Source organism: Pseudorasbora parva, chromosome 23 (genome assembly GCF_024679245.1).
Source record: "Pseudorasbora parva isolate DD20220531a chromosome 23, ASM2467924v1, whole genome shotgun sequence".
NCBI lineage: Eukaryota > Metazoa > Chordata > Actinopteri > Cypriniformes > Gobionidae > Pseudorasbora > Pseudorasbora parva.
Window position 1 is genome coordinate 32,346,087 of NC_090194.1, and position 20,214 is coordinate 32,366,300.

Sequence of the window (20,214 nt, forward strand, 5' to 3'; positions counted from 1 at the left end):
CGACTCATGCTTGACTTGCAGTTCATTAACCAGCAAAGAGATTAATCACTGTCCTTTTGGAGATGCTTGTTGTCTCTTCTCAGTCTTAAACATGCCGCTCATCGTCTGTGTCTTTTTAAGTCTTTGTATTTTCTATGCAGGTGATAGGTTTACAACAAGCACTGCTTCTATGAGGGGGAAAGACTGAAATATATGCTTATATTACATTTTGATCACAAATGTGAAATATAACAACAGTGGTGTCCTAAATGTAGCTTATTTTCCTCAAATCACAAAATATGTAGCTATATTCAGGCTTGTCCTAATAATGTATGTCCTAGGGTAAAAAAACAAAAATAATGTGATGGGCTGTTCCTGAGAAGATCAAATTAATTTCCTACTGCTCAAGCCTATCTTAACGGTGGCTAGTACTTTGACATCACTGCTGAAAATTTTTAAAATTTACATTTAAAATATATTTAGTTTAAACCTTCGATTGGTCAAGTTTATTAGAAAACTCATTCGAGGGGCAAGAAAATGTTCTTTAAAATACATTTTTAGGTATATTTACAGTGGAAATATATATTTTTTGTAAATAAACCCCACAAAATATATTGGGAAAAAGTATTTGTTGTTGTGTGTTAAAAAAAAACTGTTCTTTTGAAGTATATTAATTATATTTAAATTATATACAGTACATTTGTTATTTCTATATTCAAAACTCTATATTTTGAGATATTGCAGATGAGCAAACACTCTAAAAACTACATCTTGCGGATTAAAATTTATACATCAAATAGCATCTACTTGAAATGCGTGTGCTAGCGGCGTAGATAGATAGATGTATAGAATAAACATTCTGTTTGACTGCAGAGATTTATTGTTTACAATATGTGTGTGTCCAAAACCAAATAATTCATTAATATTTCATAACAATTTTAAGCAGGCTTTAATTCTCCCAGTGCGACCCTTGTTGCTGCTATGCCGGTCTCTAAGGTGGTCCGCTCCCTGTGCTGCGCTAAGAATGATGACATTATTCTATAGAGTCTGTGGTGTTATTTGATGTATATGTCAGGTGTAACCTCTCTTGAATCTGTCATTTGGTCTTTAATATTCTAAAGCCCATTTAAATTACTTTTCCAGTTGATCTCCGCTGCCATGTGCATACGCTGTAGCTTACATGGTAAAGCGCACGATTTCACTGGCAGTTTTAGCTAATTAGTATTGGAGAATGCAAACTGAACTATTTCCGCTGGCTAGCAGTCATGAAGTGCAGTTATTTTACACTTTATATAGTAGTACGGCTCTGTTGGCCTTCTGAAGGGTACCTACTGCCTTCAGCTAACATTTAGCCACAGGCATATATCACTGTATGTGCTGCGAATACAGTGTCAAGGGCAGCAGCGGAAACTGTCAGAGCGTTTATGGGACGCTTAGGCTACTAACAATACTAGGCTATGTCTTTAGAGTTCACCTGCATAAAATTTACCATGGTTTTACTATAGTTCAACTATCTTTAGTATAGCTGTATTGCACACTGTATTTTGTTTGATAAATAGTCACATTGATTCACAATGTTTCAGCTATAAATATAAAAAAGCATTGTTAAACATTATATATTCAATTTAAATTAATAATATTTAAATTTAAATAATAATAATTATTATTATAAATATATTAAAATATTAGGCTATTACCATTTTATTTACTATGGTGTTTTCTAGATAAAAATATAAAATATCATTAATACATACATTTTACTTATGTAAATTATTAATATAATTTAAATTATTTTTTGTTGTTGCATAAACCTCATCACAATTTGGGTTTTGTTTTTACTAGCAAATAAGATAAATTATTAAAATATTTGTAATTATATTTTAATGAGTATTACTATTTGTTTTCCAGATAAAAATTCATTTTAAAATGGCAACATTTATGAGGAAATATGAGTAAACCTATAAATATATATATATATATATATATATATATATATATATATATATATATATATATATATATATATATATATATATATATATATATATATATATATATATATATATATATATATATATATATATTTTTTTTTTTTTTAATTTATTTTTTAATTTATTTTATTTTTACATCTATATTAGCATCTTATTTTTGGGCATTTTTTTAATATTTAAAAATATTTAACTGAAATTTTTACGTATATTTTTGAAAGGGATAAACAATACAAAAATCTAAATCTTTTTATTTATATTTTGTATTTGTTTATCAGATAAAAATATAAACATCCTTACAATATCATGCATTCACTTTTGACAAAATGTCAAGAAAACGCATGTTTGCAGTGGGAAAGTGACCTTTTAACCCCTTTTCATTTGATTTGTGTCAGTCAGTTAGACGGACAGTTTGTTAAAATGGAGTTCATGACTGGAGCTCCTTTTTCCTCATCTGTGAACAGATCAAGGAGGAGAAGACGACACCAGCCGCCGTCGCCGCACAGCCTCCTCCTCCTCCTCCTCTCTCCGCCGTACCTGGAGGATTCCTCAAACAGCTGGTGAGAGAGACCGAGAAAGAGACACGCCACAAAGAGCCAGAGCTCAAAGAGGAGAAGGCGGTGAGATCTCACTTCAGTGGGTGGGAATCTGCTGGTAAACCCCAAGTGGTGTTCACTGCAGAGCCAAATGACGTCCAGACCCCCCTCTCTGGATGTCATGGGTTGAGCTTGATCTAATGGGTGGAGGGATAGAGTTATGAGTAGGGTTAGGGTGTGGCTGGTCCTTCTCCACCTATTACACCCAAATTACATCTGGAGAAGTGGAGCTGGACTTCACACCCATGGCTCTGCAGTGAGCAACCTCTCCAGTCTATTAAAAATGCAAGTTTTATATGGTCAAGTAGTTTTTTTTAACAAGGAAGAGGGCAGTCCACCAGTTCCAACCAACTTCACTTCCAAAAATGTCTTAAAGTCCTATGTCATTCTCTGGAACGCCAGTCTCTCATGGACGTGCGTACGTCAGTTAGCGGAAGTTAGAGATTACAGTTTGTTTAAATATGGATATTTTTCTGACACAAACGCATCGGTTTGTTCAAAAGGCCTTTATTAGCTTATTAACTTTATTGTTGATCACTTTTATGATGGATAAATGCACTTTTATGGCTAGCACTTTTATGGACTTTAAAACGGAAACAGCCATTCACTGCCATTATAAAGCTTGGAAGAGCCAGGACATTTTTAATATAACGCAGATTGTATTCGTCTGAAAGAAGAAGGTCATATACATCTACACCATCACTTGAGGATGAGTAAATCATGGGCTTATTTTCATTTTTAGGTAAACTAACCCTTTAAAACTACAGTGAAAAAAGAGACTGAAACAGTCTCACGGTTTGAAATAATATTGTGATCATCAGCGAGTGGCTCTTTGAGCTGGTGCGAGTGAGTGGAGGTTGGGCTAATTTGCATATTCATATGCAACCACGTATACTAACTGAAATGGGTGTAGAGTTACATGCAGGCTTTTTTGGTACGTTTAAATGTCATTTTAGTGATCAAAGATACGTTTTAAGGGATAAAATTATTGACAATTAGCCTGACAAGCCAGACCCACATCAAGATGTTTGGTCTGGAAACTCACCATTGACAGCTCAATCCAAGGGGCGGATAAATGGTTGTCTTTCAAACTCCCTCTGCACGCGATAGGATAGCGCTACAACCAACCAGAGCAACGAAGGTGAAGCAGAGCTTGATGACAGATTAAACTTTCGGAGTATCCGGTCGGCAAAACTCCGAACACATCTTCCCTTTTTAAGAATGACTTCAGTGCCGTTCTTTGTTCTTTTCTCAGAGAAAAGCTTAAGTCCGAGTCTTCCAGGGTTGCGGTCAAAGCTGATTCAAAAGACCGCCGTTGGCCAGTTTCTGTGTTTACTAGAAGCACGCAAACGCAACTCGGCCGTCACTGTAAAAACAATCCCTCTCAGTAGTTTTCCACACATGGTAAGAGTGTTAAACATAGCACAGAAGTGTCCTGCATGGGAGCGACACATATTAGCTTCTGTATGAATGCAAACACACTCTAAATAATCAATATTCTTCATCAGTGATTATAATTTTCCCATAACACAACTTAAAGGGATAGTTCACCTAAAAATGAAAATTCTGTCATCATTAATAACTCACCCTCATGTTGAACCTGTATGAGTTTCATTATTCTGCTTAACACAAGAGAAGACATTTTTACCAAGCTCAATGTCTCTGGCCGAGCTGTGATATAAACAAAACGCTATTGGTTATTTTAGAAAATGGGAGGAGCTGTAATGTCATCCTGTTTCAGTGGAAATGATGTCAACACGTTGAATAATGCTGTGCGTTTCAAGGCTCTTCTTGGGCCTATAAGAAATGTCTTAACGTCTTTCTTAAGAAGACTTTCATGAATCCAGCTCCAGGATCTCCTACCTGGCTAAACATTTGACACTTATTACCTCAACATTATCAGCTGGTTTTAGTTGGGTTTACCAGCAGGGGAGGGTCTTTGTTGTCATGAGAATCTGAGTCTCTTTGTGGTTTATAATGCCCCTCACAGCCCAGGAAACTCAGCGACAACCTGGTTCAGAATTTCTTACTTCCCGACCAAACTCCACCGATACTGGAAGCGGAGATGGCACTTCGAGCAGAGCAGTTAGTGAACGGGGAACGTGGCCGCCACACCGCACTGACGGAGAAGAAGACGTCCTCTCCCAGGAGGATAATGTCACCCGAAAACCCAAAAAGTCCAAGAAGCAATTCAAAGTCCACAACTCCAGAGGTCAACCACCAGGAACAGGTGCCCAGCCCCAGCGCAGATAAAGCTAAATCTCCAGGTCCACCCATGGAAAAAGAAGTGAAGAAGGAAGAAGTAAAGGTACAACAGGGAGTTAAACTGCTGAAACAGGAAGTGAAAGAGCTGAGGCAAGAGCCCGAGGGTCAGCTCACTGTAACCCATATAAAAGAGGAGCCCAAGGTGCCAGTGGTACGTACAACCAGGGTTACTTCAGTATCATTGAGATACTATTATAGTGTTTTTTTAATTTTTTGAATTAGTTTTTATTTTAATATTTCATTTTAATTTTAGTTAAATTTTTTGTAATTTTGTTGCGTTTGTCATTTTTATTAAGTAATATTTTTGTCTGTATTGTCTATATAGTTTTAATATTTTAGTACATTAAACACAGTAAAGTTGGCAACACTTTATTTCAGTAGTCCACTTTAGATATTCTACTTACTATAAGTAGTTTTGCAACTACATGTCAACTAAAGGCCTGTTCACACCAAGAATGATAACTATAAAGATGCTGATAAAGATACAGTTTTAAAAATCTTTCTAAATTTAAACGAATAGCAGAGTTCATGCCACAACTATAATGATAATGGCAGAGAAACAACATCGTTGGGATCACTTTTTAAACTTTTTTTGCAACTGATGAACAATAAAAACATTGACAGCCAATTAGAATCCATCCTGCTTTAAAGAGCTCGGAGACCGTCGATAAAACTGCAGCGCACGCTTAAAACAAACAAAGGGATGTGTTAGCTGTGCGCCAAATCCCAATTCAGAGGCTGCATCCTTCGAAAACTGCATCCAAAGGCCGACGGCGTCACCGCTGCATGACCAAGGTTGTCCCAATCCGAAGGTTCCTTCAAATGCGTCCTTCGTTATCCATGAAATGAAGGATGAAACAGACGGATTGTTCGCGGCCTTGCCTACCCCATAATTCATTGCGTACCTGTGGCGACAGGATTTTTCTTTAAAGAAATTGCTGAATTATACTTTAAAATGTAAGTATTGGGTTTCAACTTTACTCATATCTAATGATACAATTGTAAAAATAAACATAACTTTAAATTGGTTCAAATGTTGACTTATATCTTGCCATGATGCGATTTTGTAGTTTATACTCGTTGTTATGTAAATAAATTGACCACGGTGAACATATTGAGACAGGTTGTGAACCCTGTTTAGTTTTTAACTGTTAACTATGTTACTGCCACTCGTTAACAGCAGCTGTCACAGAAAAGTTGTGGTTTGGCCTGAAGCTCCGCCCTCCACATATCGACCACTCACGAAGTCAGTAGTGTTTCGGCATCCGGGTTGCCTCGAGTCAGGGGGAGGGGGAGAGGGGATACACCGCTCTACAGTCATTTGAAAGTGATTGCCCAAAAATGTAAATTATTTCATTAATTACTCACCCTCATGTCGTTGGACACCCGTAAGACCTTCGTTCATCTTCAGAACACAAATGAAGATATTTTTGTTGAAAGCTGATGGCCGAGAAAGGCTTCAGAAAGGCCTCCATTCCCACCGATCCACTCACAAGACCCATAAAGGCACTAAAAACATCATAACAGTCCATCTAACTACAGTGGCTGTACTATATTTTTACAATGTGAAGAAAATAGTTATTGTGCACACAAAAATCAAAATAACGACTTTATTGACGTGAACTTGACGCATGCGTGAGAATATGACGCAGATCCGTCGTTCAGATATATGACATATCGCGTGAGTTCACGTCCGAGACCTACACGGAAGACAATAACTCGGTGGATAAAGACATTATTTCGATTTTTTTTTTGCGCAGAAAAACTATTCTTGTCGCTTCGTAAAATTATTGTACAGCCACTGTAGTGAGATGGACTTTGTATCGATGTGTTTTGTGCCTTTATGGGTCTTGTGAGTGGGAATATACTGAAGGCCAATGGAGGCCTTTCTGAAGCCTTTCTCAGCCATCTGCTTTCAACAAAAATATCTTCATTTGTGTTTAGAAGATGAATGAAGGTGTTACGGGTGTCGAACGACATGAGGGTGAGTAATTAATGAAATAATTTACATTTTTGAGTAAACTAACCCTTTAATTTTTTTTATCTAATATTTTATTTCTTTAGTTACAGTAAACAGCACTTTGTAAAGTTGTTTTACCTGCTTCTGCACTGTTTCTGGCCTGATTCTCTCTTTCTCTTTCTCTCTGCAGAGGGATGTGTGGTATGAAGCTGGTAAGGTGTGGTATGCTCACAAAGATGGATACACACTCGGTTAGTCACCTCTTATACCTGCGCTTGAGTGTCCACCTGACTTTAAGAGAACAAATTGTGTTGTAAATGCGGCATCGACTGGCATTTTCAGTATTTGTTTTAGTTTATTATTCCTGAATTGTATGTTTGAAGGTTAGAGCAGCTCTCCTGGGGTGTTGAGTTACAAGTTATGAATAGTGTGTTGTCTTAGAGGATGCTATATTTACATGTGGCCTTATTATTGATTTTGGGACTATCCCGAGATGTTTTTGCACTATGAAAAAGCCGCCCTATTTCCTTATTTTAGCTTAATATTGCTTAATACACATCTCTTGTTTTGCCAAATTCTCTCTTTGCATGAAAGGATCATAAGCTCTACTGTGTAACTTGTGGCGTGTTGCTCACAGGCTAATCTTCTTCCTGCTTCAGTTTCGTGATGAATGGGTTCAGTGTTATTATCTTATCAGACTCATAGCCTCGCTAAATCTACGCGCCAAAGCTGCCATGTTATAAGATTCAAAGATTAGCAACTGCAACAAAAAACATTCAGTACTACAGTGAACCATGCACCAAAGTCTGTCAAGAACAACAAAAGCACCATTAAAAAGTCCATATAATGTGTTGTTGTGTCAGGTTTGACGTAAATGATGCGCCGAGTGCCAACGGTGGCATCTTTCCACATGTGGAAGCAGCGGATGGGAAGATTTTCTGTCAACGTTACAATCAATATTGTAATGAAATTGTCTTGTTTGTTGCTCCCCACTGAGTAGAAATTCAATCTATGCCCTGTACACAATTGACATTGATTCGCATTGAGTATGAGTCACCTTTGACCCGCCTGACCTCTGACTTGTCACAGCCACTCAGCTGAAGCCGGACGAGGGCACACCGGAGCTCCCTGACGGCAGGGTGAGGGTTCGGCTGGCCTCAGATGGATCCGTCCATGATGTAACCCAGTATGAGATCGAAAAGGTGAACTTTATTTAATGCTGTCATTTATGGAAGCCCAGGGGGAAAAAATCATGCTTTAGTAAGTCATAATTATGACACAAAAAGTCAATTTCAACCTTATCTCATACTTTTTAACTTATTTCATAGTATGTCATAATTTAAACTTTTTATGTCATAATTGACTTAAGAATTTTTACCTTTTTTATTTTTGAAATGTCATAATTAATTGAGTCAGTTGACTTGGTATTGTCATAATTTCTATTTTTAATCTAAAAAATTAACTTTGTATGTCATCATTTAGATTTTTTTAATCTCATAATTGACTTTTTTCTTGTCATAATTATGCGTAATTTAAAGTTATTGCCATAATTGACTTATGTCAGAACTTTGACATTTTACTTTTTAATTTCATAATTAAAAAAATAATTTCATAATTTTGACCTTTCATCTAATAGATATGACTTCATTCATTTTGACTTTTCAGTTCATAATTGACTTAGTATATTTTTATACTTAGTATATTTTACTTAGTATATTTACACTTAGTATATTTTTATACTAAGTTTTTATCTCATAATTGACTTTTTGCATCACCTTTTTATGTCACCATTGAATTTTGAAGGCAGCATTTTGAATTTTTAATATAATTATTTAATTTTAAGCCATAATTTCAATTTAGTTTGTCATAATTTCATGATTTCATCATGCGTCATAACTATGATAACATACTACAACTTTATCTCATATCGCTTATGTAACAACTTTTTTCATAATTGACTTTTTAAGCAATAATTTCAAGTCAGTGTCATAATTTCATCTTTGTTTCATAATTTAAAAAAATTTCATGATTGAATTTTTAAGTCATAATCCTTATTTTTTTCTCTCATAATTATGACTTGCGTCATAACTGACTTAGAATGTCAATTTCAATGTTATCATAATATTGACTATGTACTTATTACTTAGTGCCATGATTTTAACTTTTTATGTCAAATTAATTTCAAAGTCTGAATTTTTACTTTGTTTAGTATTTAATGTCATAATTAGGATGTTCTAAGCCATAATTAAGTTTGACATAATTTCAACTCTTTATCTCATAATTGACATCATAACTATGAATTTGAATGTCATAATTATGACTTAGGCCCCCGGTTTCACAGACAAGGCTTAAGATAGTCTCATTAAATCCATGTTTGAGCTGTTTTAACTGAAAGCAACTTGCATGAAATATTTTAAAATATGTCAGTGCCAAGATGCACACTGGTAATGTCACGTTTATAAAAGCTACTTAACTGTCCTAATTGAACTAAGGCCAAACCCTGACTTAATCTAAGCCCTGTTTGTGAAACCAGGCCAGTATGTCATAATTCTGACTTTTCATCTTATAAATATGACTTACTGGTATGTTATAATTTCGACAACCGGCTGGATGTGCGTGATCCCTTTCTCAGCTCATATGATGTGCATAACCAGAGCTGACTTCTTTCGTTGGTTGTTCAGCTGAACCCTCCTGAGCTGGACCTGTGTGAGGACTTGAGTGACCTTGTGAGCATGAACGAGTCGAGCACCCTTCACACGCTGACCAGTCGAGCTAAAGGATATCTACCCCTGACCCACGCTGGACCCAATCTGCTTGCACTGTGGCCTCCTCTGTCCTCGCCAGCCAAGGTAAGATCAGTGCATTTATAAAACCGTCTATGTGACATGTATATTTCGCTTGACATTAGTTATAGTAGTTATATACATCACATTAGTTGTATATACATATATTATACAATGATCAAGCATAACATTATGACCGGTGAAGTGAATAACACTGATTATCTCTTCGTCATGGCACCTGTTAGTGGGTGGGATATATTAGGCAGTAAGTGAACATTTTGTCCTCAAAGTTGATGTCTTAGAAGCGGGAAAAAATGGGCAAGCGTATTTGTTAGTTTGACAAAGGCCAAATTGTGATGGCTCGACGACTGGGTCAGAGCATCTCCAAAACTGCAGCTCTTGTGCGGTGTTCCCGGTCTGCAGTTGTCAGGATCTATCAAAAGTGATCCAAGGAAGGAACAGTGGTGAACCGACGACAGAGTCATGGGCGGCCAAGGCTCATTGATGCACGCGAAGTCTGGCCCGTGTGGTCCAATCAAACAGCCGAGCTACTGTAGCTCAAATTGTTCAAGAAGTTAATGCTGATAGAAAGGTGTCTGAATACACAGTGCATCGCAGTTTGTTGAGTATGGGGCTGCATAGCCTCAGACCAGTCAGGGTGCCCATGCTGACCCAGTCCACCACCGAAAGCACCAACAGTGGGTCCTGATAATGCATCAGAGGTGTTCACTTGGCATCCAAATTTCCCAGATCTCAAGCCAATCGAGCATTTGTGGGATGTATTTAACAAACAAGTCGATCCATGAAGGCCCCACCTCGCAACTTACAGGACTTAAAGGATCTGCTGCTAACATCTTAGTGCCAGATGCCACAGCACACCTTTTGGGTTCTATCAAGGATAGGATACCTCGACGGAACACAATATTATATTATTATTAGGTCATAATGTTATGCCTGAGCGGTGTGTATATATATACATATATATGTATTTCCCTTACAAAAAAGTACCATGGTATTACTATGTCCGGGTTGAGCATTATTTAAGAAATAATTGCTTATTAAAATGGACAATTAAATGCTGTAGAATTGACCATGCCTTTTAAATTCAGTTCCATGGCAATTAAAATACTCAGACTTCAAATAAAATAATTATGGAATTTTTATATATAGATTTATTTGTAATTCTTTTTATTATTTTTTATATCATATTTATTGTTACCAGAGGCTGTAGTTATATAAAATTAATTAATTAATTAATTAATTAATTAATGTAGTAAATTGGCTTTCATTTTATCCAATATCGAAAAAGGGGTCATGTCCTTGAATACTCCAATTCGAAGATGAAAACTTGGTTTGACATGCAGAATTTTTTTAGTGCAGTAAACAGACCTTTTCTATATTGAAATGTGTTTGCTTTCTGTGTCAGGGGCTTCGGAGCCGACGCTGGGAGTCCTGGGAGGCCCCTGGCCCACTGCAGGCTCTGGTGAGGAGGGTGTACGTGTCCATGGTGGGTCAGCGGAGGGACCAGACTCTGGTGGCTTTGGGTCGCAGTGGCACAGGGAAAACCACTTCCTGTCAGTCATTTTCCCAGGAGCTGCTCAAGCAAGCGGGAACAGCGGGAGGATGCCTTACGTGTGAGTTTATAACCCAAAGCTACAGAACACATCAGAAAACAGCAGCTCTTGAGTACATCTAAAACTTACCTGTAGGAGCCAATCAAAGAAGACCTTGAATAATTAGCGTTGTCTTTGCTGAATTCTGTTTCTCAAAGAGCCTCTGGTAGTGTTTACAAGCTCCTATCCAGTAATTAATTACAACAGCATCTTCCTCTCAGTGTGACATATTTCGCTCCACTGAATATCCGTGTGTGTGTGTGTGTGTGTGTGTGTGTGTGTGTATGCTGAAATGCTATAGCAGTAATTTAAAGGCTGTTTAGCCCTGTCTGTTGTCACTTTGTAAGCTGTAAGTGTCACACGTTGTGATGGTTTGTGTGTAACTGCAGTAGAGCGTCTGCAGGCAGTGTTTACAGTGCTGCGCTCCTTTGGGTGTGTGAGCTCGTCTCACAGTGAAGCCTCGACTCGATTCGCTATGGTTCTCTCCCTGGACTTCAACCACGCTGGACACGCTGCTGCTGCACATCTACAGGTGCTCCTATCTATCTATCTATCTATCTATCTATCTATCTATCTATCTATCTATCTATCTATCTATCTATCTATCTATCTATCTATCTATCTATCTCTCTATCTCTCTATCTATCTATCTATCTATCTATCTATCTATCTATCTATCTATCTATCTATCTATCTATCTATCTATCTGTCTATCTGTCTGTCTGTCTGTCTGTCTGTCTGTCTGTCTGTCTGTCCATCCGTCTATCCATCTGTCTAATGTTTTCTCTGTCTGTCTGTTTTAGACCATGCTGTTGGAGAAATGGAGGGTGTGTCAGAGGCCGGATGGAGAGAGTAACTTCCTGGTGTTCTCCCAGATGCTCGCAGGCCTCAGCACAGACATGAGGTCAGTTCTTTCCCTGGAGCTCTCTGTGGTCAGTCACAGTCAGTAGCGGTTTGCTTCTTGTATTGTGAAGCGTCTTTCTGGTTTCCTGGCTACTTTCCTCACAGGCCTGAGTGCAGCATTATTAGACGGTGAAGATAAAGTTGCCCGTCATTAAACCCCAGATCATTCACCCTATTGTTAGGGGTTTGTTTTTGGATTCAGTTTCCCCTCAGAGGCACGCACAAGCTCCTCAGCGAACGCCGTTTTGGCAGAATGCCTGCCCTTTTCATAGCTTTGCATTAAAACAAAAGCTCCAGAGAGCTTGAAGGGGCAGGATCTCATCTGATGTCATTTCCTGTTTAAATTTGAGTGTAACTGTCTTGTTCTCTCATCAAAGGACTGAATTGCAGCTGCACCAGTTAAAGGAATACAACTCATTTGGAATCACATGCCCAACCAAGGTATGAACTGTTTAAACAAACAAACAAAAAGTGTGGAAAATATCAGGATTAGGAACCAGATTAGTGCATGTGCTTTGACATGTTGAGCTTTGGTGCTCATGCCAGGAACACATGTTTAAGTCTGGCTTGCAACATTTCTTGGATTCTGTTCTCCCCACTTTTACCCACAATTCCTTCAAATAAACAACCCAGCTGTATGTTGTAATTTAGCAATCAAATTACTTTCATGGAAAATGACAACATTTTGTAATCATCATTTAAATCTGATTAATATTTTTAAATTGTTTGTCATATATTAATGGGGTTATGGGGTTTCTAATCAAAATATAATTTTCTGTTACAAACAGGACATTGATTTCAAACATGTACCATCACAGGCACTTTGGGAGACATAATAAGTGAAATTATATATCAATATTCCTATGAAATATTAGATATTATTACTCCCATTATTACACTTCTTTTTTTATTCCATGTTGCTCCAAGAATATATTAATATGCAAATTAAATACATTGTATTGTATTGAATGGGACAACCCATTTATGGCCATTTTACCCACATAGTAGTAAAATGGTATATCAATTCATTCCATTATATCTTTCATAAGTTGAGAATCATCTTTATACAGTTTGTTTAAAAAAGAAGTCTTGAGACCCAAAAATTGATTAAAATATTATTTTTGTAATTGTTGTTTTTAATCTATAAATGTAACTGCATGTCTTTTATTTTTTTACTGAGTCTCCGTGTTCATGACATAGCATGATAAATAAAATTACTTTTTTCAAAAATGCCCCAAAAAAGCAAATCTCAACATCCTGATTGTTTATATAATCGCAAAATGTGAAATGTATTTTTGCCCAACTTTAATATGCAAAATGTAACTACTGTATTAAGGCATAAAGATATTATAAACATTACCATGAAGATTTTCTGCTTTGAAAAAAAAATGTATTATGAAAAGTGTTTATTTTTTTATTTAATACTAAAATAAACCTTTCCTTTTTGGCCTTATAATTGTTATATCGTATTGTCAGACTTGAACCTGTCACCCAGATGAGCACACTTTTGCTCTAACTTTTCTCTCATAATCAGAAGTGGTTTTCATCCCTCACTTTAGGTGGATGAAAAGCAGAGAGCTTTAGTAGGTTTTGGGAAACTGCTGGCCGCCATGAACACTTTGGGATTCTCCGTGGATGAGCAGAAGGCCATTTGGCATGTTTTAGCTGGAATATACCATCTTGGTGTCGCAGGAACATGCAAAGGTAAGACAGGATTACACTGATCACTGTATTTTGTGAAGCGCAAAGAATTTGGTGAGTCTTTACTCTTTTTTTCCCTTTCTTCTCCGGCTTCAGTGGGCCGTAAGCAGTTTATGAGTTTTGACAGCGCGCAGACAGCCAGCGCCATCCTGGGTTGTGAGGGAGAGGAGCTCCACACTGCCGTGTTCAAACACCACCTGAGGCAGTTACTGCAGAGAGCGACCGGAGGCGTCAGAGAGCGGCGCGCCGCAGAGGAACCAGAGGAAGGTCAGAATACAGTCAAAATATATTATCAAAAGTATTAGGACACCCCTCCAAATGACTGATTTCAGGTGTTCCAATCACTTCCATGGCCACATGTGTATAAAATCAAGCACCTAAGCATTCAGATGCTTCTGCAAATCTTGAAAGAATGAGTCGCTCTCAGGAGCTCAGTGAACTCAAGCGTGGTACTGTGATTGCTTGCCACCTGTGCAATATGTCCATTTGTGAAATTTCTTCACTACTAAATATTCCACGGTCAACTGTTAGTGGTATTATAACAAAGTGGGAACAACAGCAACTCAGCCACGAAGTGGTAGGCCACGTAATATTAAAGAGTAGGGTCAGCGCATGCTGAGGTGCACAGTGCGCAGAATTCACCAACTTTCTGAAGAGTCAATAGCTACAGACCTCCGAACTTCATGTGACTTTCAGATTAGCTCAAGAACAGTGTCTAGAGAGCTTCATGGAATGGGCTTCTATGGCCTAGTAGCTGAATCCAAACCTTACATCACCAAGTGCAATGCAAAACGTCGGATGCAGTAGTGTAAAGCAGCCACCACTGGACTAGAGCATTGGAGACCTGTTCTTTGGAGTGACAAATCACGCTTCTCTGTCTGGCAATCTCATGGACGAGTCTGGGTTTGGCAGTTGCCTGGAGAACGTTACTTGCCTGATTGCATTGTGTCAAGTGTAAAGTTTGGTGGAGGGGGGGTTATGGTGTGGGGTTGTTTTTCAGGGTTTGGGCTTGGTCCCTTAGTTCCAATGAAAGGAACATACTAAGTAGTAACATACTATGTCTTAGTAACATACTAAGACATTTTGGACAACTTTATGGGAACAGTTTGGGGATGGTCCCTTCCTGTTCCAACCTGACTGTACACCAGTGCACAAAGCAAGGTCCATAAAGACATGGATGAGCGAGTTTGGTGTGGAGGACCTTGACTGGCCTGCACAGAGTCCTGAGCTCAACCCGACAGAACATTTTTGGGATGAATTCGAGCGGAGACTGTGAGCTAGGCCTTCCCGTCCAACATCAGTGCCTGACCACACGAATGGAGAATGGTCAAAAATCCCCATAAACACACTCCTTAACTTTGTGGAAAGCTTTCCTAGAAGAGTTGAAGCTGTTATAGTTGCAAAGGGTGGGCCAACACCATATTAAACCCTATGGATTAAGAATGGGATGTCATTAAAGCTCATGTGCATGAAAGCCTTTGGCAATATAGTGTGTGTGTGATATCATGCTGGAAGTCCTCCTGCTCCCTACCTCCCTACGGCATCTTTACACAGCTGAGTTAAGGCTACTCTGTGCCTGCTCAAAATTCTGTGTAAAGATGCAATGCAGCCTACATTTTTTTATAATATTTCCTAATATCACAGATTTTACTGTATTTCTGATCAAATAAATGCAGCCTTGGTGAGCAAAAAATACAGTATTAGTATGTCTACTGTAATTATAATGATTTTAATTTGACAAAATTTCTTCTTATTTATAGAGCTAGATCAACCCGTTTGTGTGTGTTTTAGGTCCAAAACTGAGTGCTGCTCAGTGTGTAGAAGGGATGGCGGCTGGTCTCTATGAGGAACTCTTCACCACTATTGTGTCTCTGATCAACAGGTAAATACACAGTGTTCTGCTCCATTATGTGTCTCTGAAGTGTTATTGATATTGCAGTGTTTCTGTTCTCTCACCAGAGCGCTGCACTCTCAGCAGCTGACGCTGGCCTCTGTGATGGTGGTGGACACCCCAGGCCTGAGGAACCCCAGACACGGAGGCGATGATCGGGCTGCCGGCTTCTCTGAGCTCTGTCACAACTACTTACAGGAGAGACTGCTGGAGCTATACTTCAGTCACACGTTCACACAGACGCTGGAGCGATACACACGGGTACTGTAACACGCCACCTCCTACCTAGGAGAATGAAGGGCTTCATACTGCTGTGTGCTATGCCTCAAACTAATATTGAATATCAATCTTTATTGATTTTATCTTTAATCAATCTTAAATAAATTCATATTCCAAGTTCTATTTCTGCATGTTTTACTGCCATTTTTTTATGAACTATATCTAAAAATGTTGTATGACAACCTCAAGTAAATAGTGAATATACATATTTATTTTAAAATTTAATAAAAAAAATAATTTAATAAAATAATATAAAGTAACATTCCCATGAATAATATGTATGTTTTACTGATATTATAAACTGTCTAAAAATGGCATATGACAACTTTAATTAAATATTGAATATGAAAATTAACTTTGCTGAATAAATTTTACTTTTAATTTTAAATTTAATGAAATGTATACATAATGCAATAAAATAATATATAAAATATTGATCTTATGCATATTTATAGCTTCTGTATCTAAAAAGGACATATGAAAACCTCAAATAAATAGTGAAATAATTTTTTTAATGTCATTTTTCTTTATTTAATTTAAATAAACTTCTATTTCTGTATGTTTTGCTGCTATTTTGTTATTTTGGTCAATAAACTATATGTAAAAATGCTCCATGACAACCATAAATAAATAATGAACTTTGCTGATTACATTTGTTTTTATTTAATTTTTTATTTAATTTAATTTAATTAAAAAGAATCAAATAAAATAATATCTCAAATAAAATTACACATATTTATAACTCATATTCCTTTGTTTTACTGCCATTTTGTTATTTGGTCAAAGTACTATATCTAAAAATTCCATATCTGTTTTTTGTTTTGTTTTTTTCATGGCACCACATTCTTATTTTTTTATTTTTTTTATTGTTAATACTAAAAACAAATATTGAAAAATATAATATATAATTATATAATCATAATATTAATAACAATAATAAATAATAATATAACATAATTTTATATAATAATAGAGAGGTGACAAGAAATTTACTTTTTAATAATACTAATAAATAATTTGAAATCATTAATAACTTTATGAATATTTTCCACAGGAAGGAGTGCCTGTAGATTTCACAGCTCCTGAGACGAGCCCGTCAGAGGTTGTGTGTGCTGTTGACCATCCAGGACTGCAGGTATAACACACTAGTTCTCACACACTTCTCACAGACATCAACATGCCATGTCATTTCACACCGTGTGTGTGTGTGTGTGTGTGCGTTCTCAGGTTCGAGCACCAGAAGGCGACTCTCGAGGTCTCCTGTGGGTTCTGGATGAAGAGATGGTCACTCCTGGTTCCAGCGAGAGCACAGTTCTGGAACGAGTGTGTCAGTACTTCAGTGGCACAGGTACTTCAGTCTGAGCCTGACCTTCTCCTGGGGCGTTTTTTGAGACGTTTCGTCATCTTTCTGTTTGCTTGCTTCTCAGTGCGTCAGTGTGAGCAGCCTCTGCAGTGTGAGATCGCTCACCTGATGGGTTCGGATCCAGTTCGCTACGATCTCTCAGGCTGGTTCAGTCAGGTCCAGAACAATCCATCTGTGCTCAACGCCAGCTCCCTGCTGCAGAACTCCTCAATGTAAGAGAGGGCGGATCTCTGATCAGCACTTATACACATTAATATGAATTATGAGTAATCTCTCCAATTTTATATAAATAAAAGTGCCATGAAAAGCAGATAGCAGGTCTGACATATAGATAAAGCATATAGAACAAATAGCACAAAAAGGCAGTAAAATATACAAAAATACTATTAGATTTGACAAATATGGGTGGGAAGGTTTTGTTTGGGGTTCATGTGAATTCTGCTATCTTTGGAAAATTCATATTAGAAAATATATGGGAATATATTTATTTTATTTTATTTGCCTGGTGTTCATTCCTGTAAACTCTGGTACATTTAGAACATTTTATTTTATTTTTATTTCTGGTAGCCTATGTTTGGAAAATACATATTTAGAAAATATAATGAACTAGACAAAATATGGGTGGGAAATATTTTAATTTAATTGTATTTATTTATTTACTTTTTACTGAACTGATTTGTTCAGTTCATGTGAATTACATATTTTATTTTATTCATGTGAACTCTACCACGTTTGGGAAATACCTATTAGAAAATATAAGGAAATAGATGATAATTATCGGTAGGAATGTTTATTTTTTAAATATTTTATTATAATTATTTGTTATTATTTTATTATTATTACTATTATTATAATTTTACATTATTTCTAGTGTGTTTGGAAAATTCATATTAGAAAATATAAGGAAATAGATGTTAAATATCGGTGGGAATGTTTTATTATTATTATTATTATTATTATTATTATTTTTAATTTATTATTTCTAGTGTGTTTGGAAAATACAAATGAGAAAATATAAGGAAATAGATGTTAAATATCGGTGGGAATTTATATATTTTTTAGATTTTATTATTAATATTTATTTTATTATCATTATAATTTTTTATTATTTATGGTGTATTTGGAAAATACTTATTAGAAAATATAAGGAAATAGATGTTAAATATAGGTGGGAATGATTATTTTTTTATATTTTATTATAATTTTTTTTATCATTTAATTATAATTTATTAAAAAATATATATATTTCTGGTGTGTTTGAGAAAATATAAGGAAATAGATGTTAAATATCGGTGGGAATGTTTTTTTAAATATTTTTATTATTATTTTTATTATTATTATTATTTCTGGTGTGTTTGAATAATACATATTAGAAAATATAATGAACTAGACATAAAATATGTATGGGAAATATTTTTTATTTTTGGATTGGTGTTCATTTCATGTGAACTCTGGTACATATTTTATTTTATTTGTCTGGTGTTGATTTCATTTGATCTTGGTTACATTTGGAATTAGTATAACAGTCCTCACTCACTGAAGTGAACTGCTATTAATGACATTCTGTATGAATTGCATTTTTTCATTCCTCCATGTCTCATTTAATATAGTATAATGCTTTTCTCATAGCTGCTTGTCTCTGAATAAATTGCCGTTGGAGAGCAGCTTGCATTCTTCACGTCTCTTGCAGTACGTCTGCGGCAGACAAAAGCAAGTGCTGTGTGTGAGTTTTGGTGGTAAATCAAATTCAATAACACAGTGATACTTGCGCCTTGTCCTTCTTAGCTGTTACTTAGTAACAGTGGTAAACATCTGCTGCTCGTACTCACGACGGTCAAGCTTTTGACGTAAACGCACCGCAATAAAGGCAAGCGTGAACACAGCCGTCTGCAGCATCAGCGCGAGGCCTGCCATCAGCTTGGTATACAAGATTAACTGATGCAATCTTGATGCATTTCTGATGCTCGTGGTTTTCAGAGATGACAGGAAATTCACTTTCTGGTAATACTAATGACTTTTACATCAGCGGTACTGTAGTTCCTGTGTACGAAACATGGCAGTTGTAAACCATTCTGTTTAAGAAACAAACCAAACTGACGATACACAGAACCGGGTTCAAACGAAAGGCTTCAGTGTGAAAACCTCCTAATTCTCTCGCTCCTTCTCTGTTCTCAGTGGAGCGGTGAAGGGCCTGTTCAGCCCGCGGGCGTCCGTGCCCCCTCTCTGCCGGGGTTTGGGCGGCGTGGAGGGCGGCTCTCAGCGCTCTCTGGAGAGGAGCGGCACCGTGAGGAAGACTCTGAGCGGAGGGATGGCGGCCCTCAGGAGACATTCCCAGTGCATCGCTGTCAAACTGCAGGCGGTGAGGAACAAATGGGTTGTTATGAAGTCGTTTCCATCTGCCTTTTGTCTGTGGATCCTCTTCACTCTTTCCATGACTCTCTCTGAGCAGGATGCTCTGGTGAATCTGATTCGGCGAGCGCGGCCGGTCTTCCTGCAGTGTTTGAGTGCTAAGACAGATGGCTGTGGCTTTGATGTCCCAGCACTGCGTGTACAGCTGCACTCCACACACCTGCTGCCGGCACTGCAGCTGTACCGAACAGGTCACACACACACACACACACACACACACACACACACACACACACACACACACACACACACACACTCATTACTCACTCTCACACACAACACACGTCTGGTTCGCTATCTATGTGGGAACCTTAATGGCTTTTATACTTTACAAACTGTATTCTCTCCCCTTACGCTAACTCTACCTCTAAAATGGCCATTATAGAAAAGTTTCTGCATTGTTACATTGTCAAAAAACTAATTCTGTATGATTTATAAGCTTGTTTCCTCATGGGGACCTCAATTTAGGTCCACACAGTGACAC

General features: G+C 37.1%; 1 protein-coding gene across 5 annotated transcripts in view; it reads left to right on the top strand.

The window, feature by feature from the left end:
* The window catches only part of LOC137062315 (unconventional myosin-XVIIIb-like), a 66,364-nt gene that overhangs the window by 7,325 nt on the left and 38,825 nt on the right, over window positions 1-20,214 (top strand). For 4 of the 5 annotated variants that reach the window (XM_067433180.1, XM_067433182.1, XM_067433183.1 and 1 more), the window contains exons 3-20: window positions 2,430-2,587; window positions 4,554-4,979; window positions 6,979-7,039; window positions 7,878-7,990; window positions 9,470-9,637; window positions 10,998-11,205; window positions 11,574-11,716; window positions 11,988-12,088; window positions 12,465-12,528; window positions 13,647-13,791; window positions 13,885-14,055; window positions 15,580-15,670; window positions 15,748-15,940; window positions 17,013-17,093; window positions 17,186-17,306; window positions 17,386-17,533; window positions 19,497-19,680; window positions 19,771-19,921. In XM_067433180.1, coding sequence (XP_067289281.1) covers window positions 2,430-2,587; window positions 4,554-4,979; window positions 6,979-7,039; window positions 7,878-7,990; window positions 9,470-9,637; window positions 10,998-11,205; window positions 11,574-11,716; window positions 11,988-12,088; window positions 12,465-12,528; window positions 13,647-13,791; window positions 13,885-14,055; window positions 15,580-15,670; window positions 15,748-15,940; window positions 17,013-17,093; window positions 17,186-17,306; window positions 17,386-17,533; window positions 19,497-19,680; window positions 19,771-19,921 — 2,727 coding nt within the window. The remainder of the gene's footprint in view (window positions 1-2,429; window positions 2,588-4,553; window positions 4,980-6,978; window positions 7,040-7,877; window positions 7,991-9,469; window positions 9,638-10,997; window positions 11,206-11,573; window positions 11,717-11,987; window positions 12,089-12,464; window positions 12,529-13,646; window positions 13,792-13,884; window positions 14,056-15,579; window positions 15,671-15,747; window positions 15,941-17,012; window positions 17,094-17,185; window positions 17,307-17,385; window positions 17,534-19,496; window positions 19,681-19,770; window positions 19,922-20,214) is intronic. The other variant, XM_067433184.1, reaches the window with a different exon arrangement.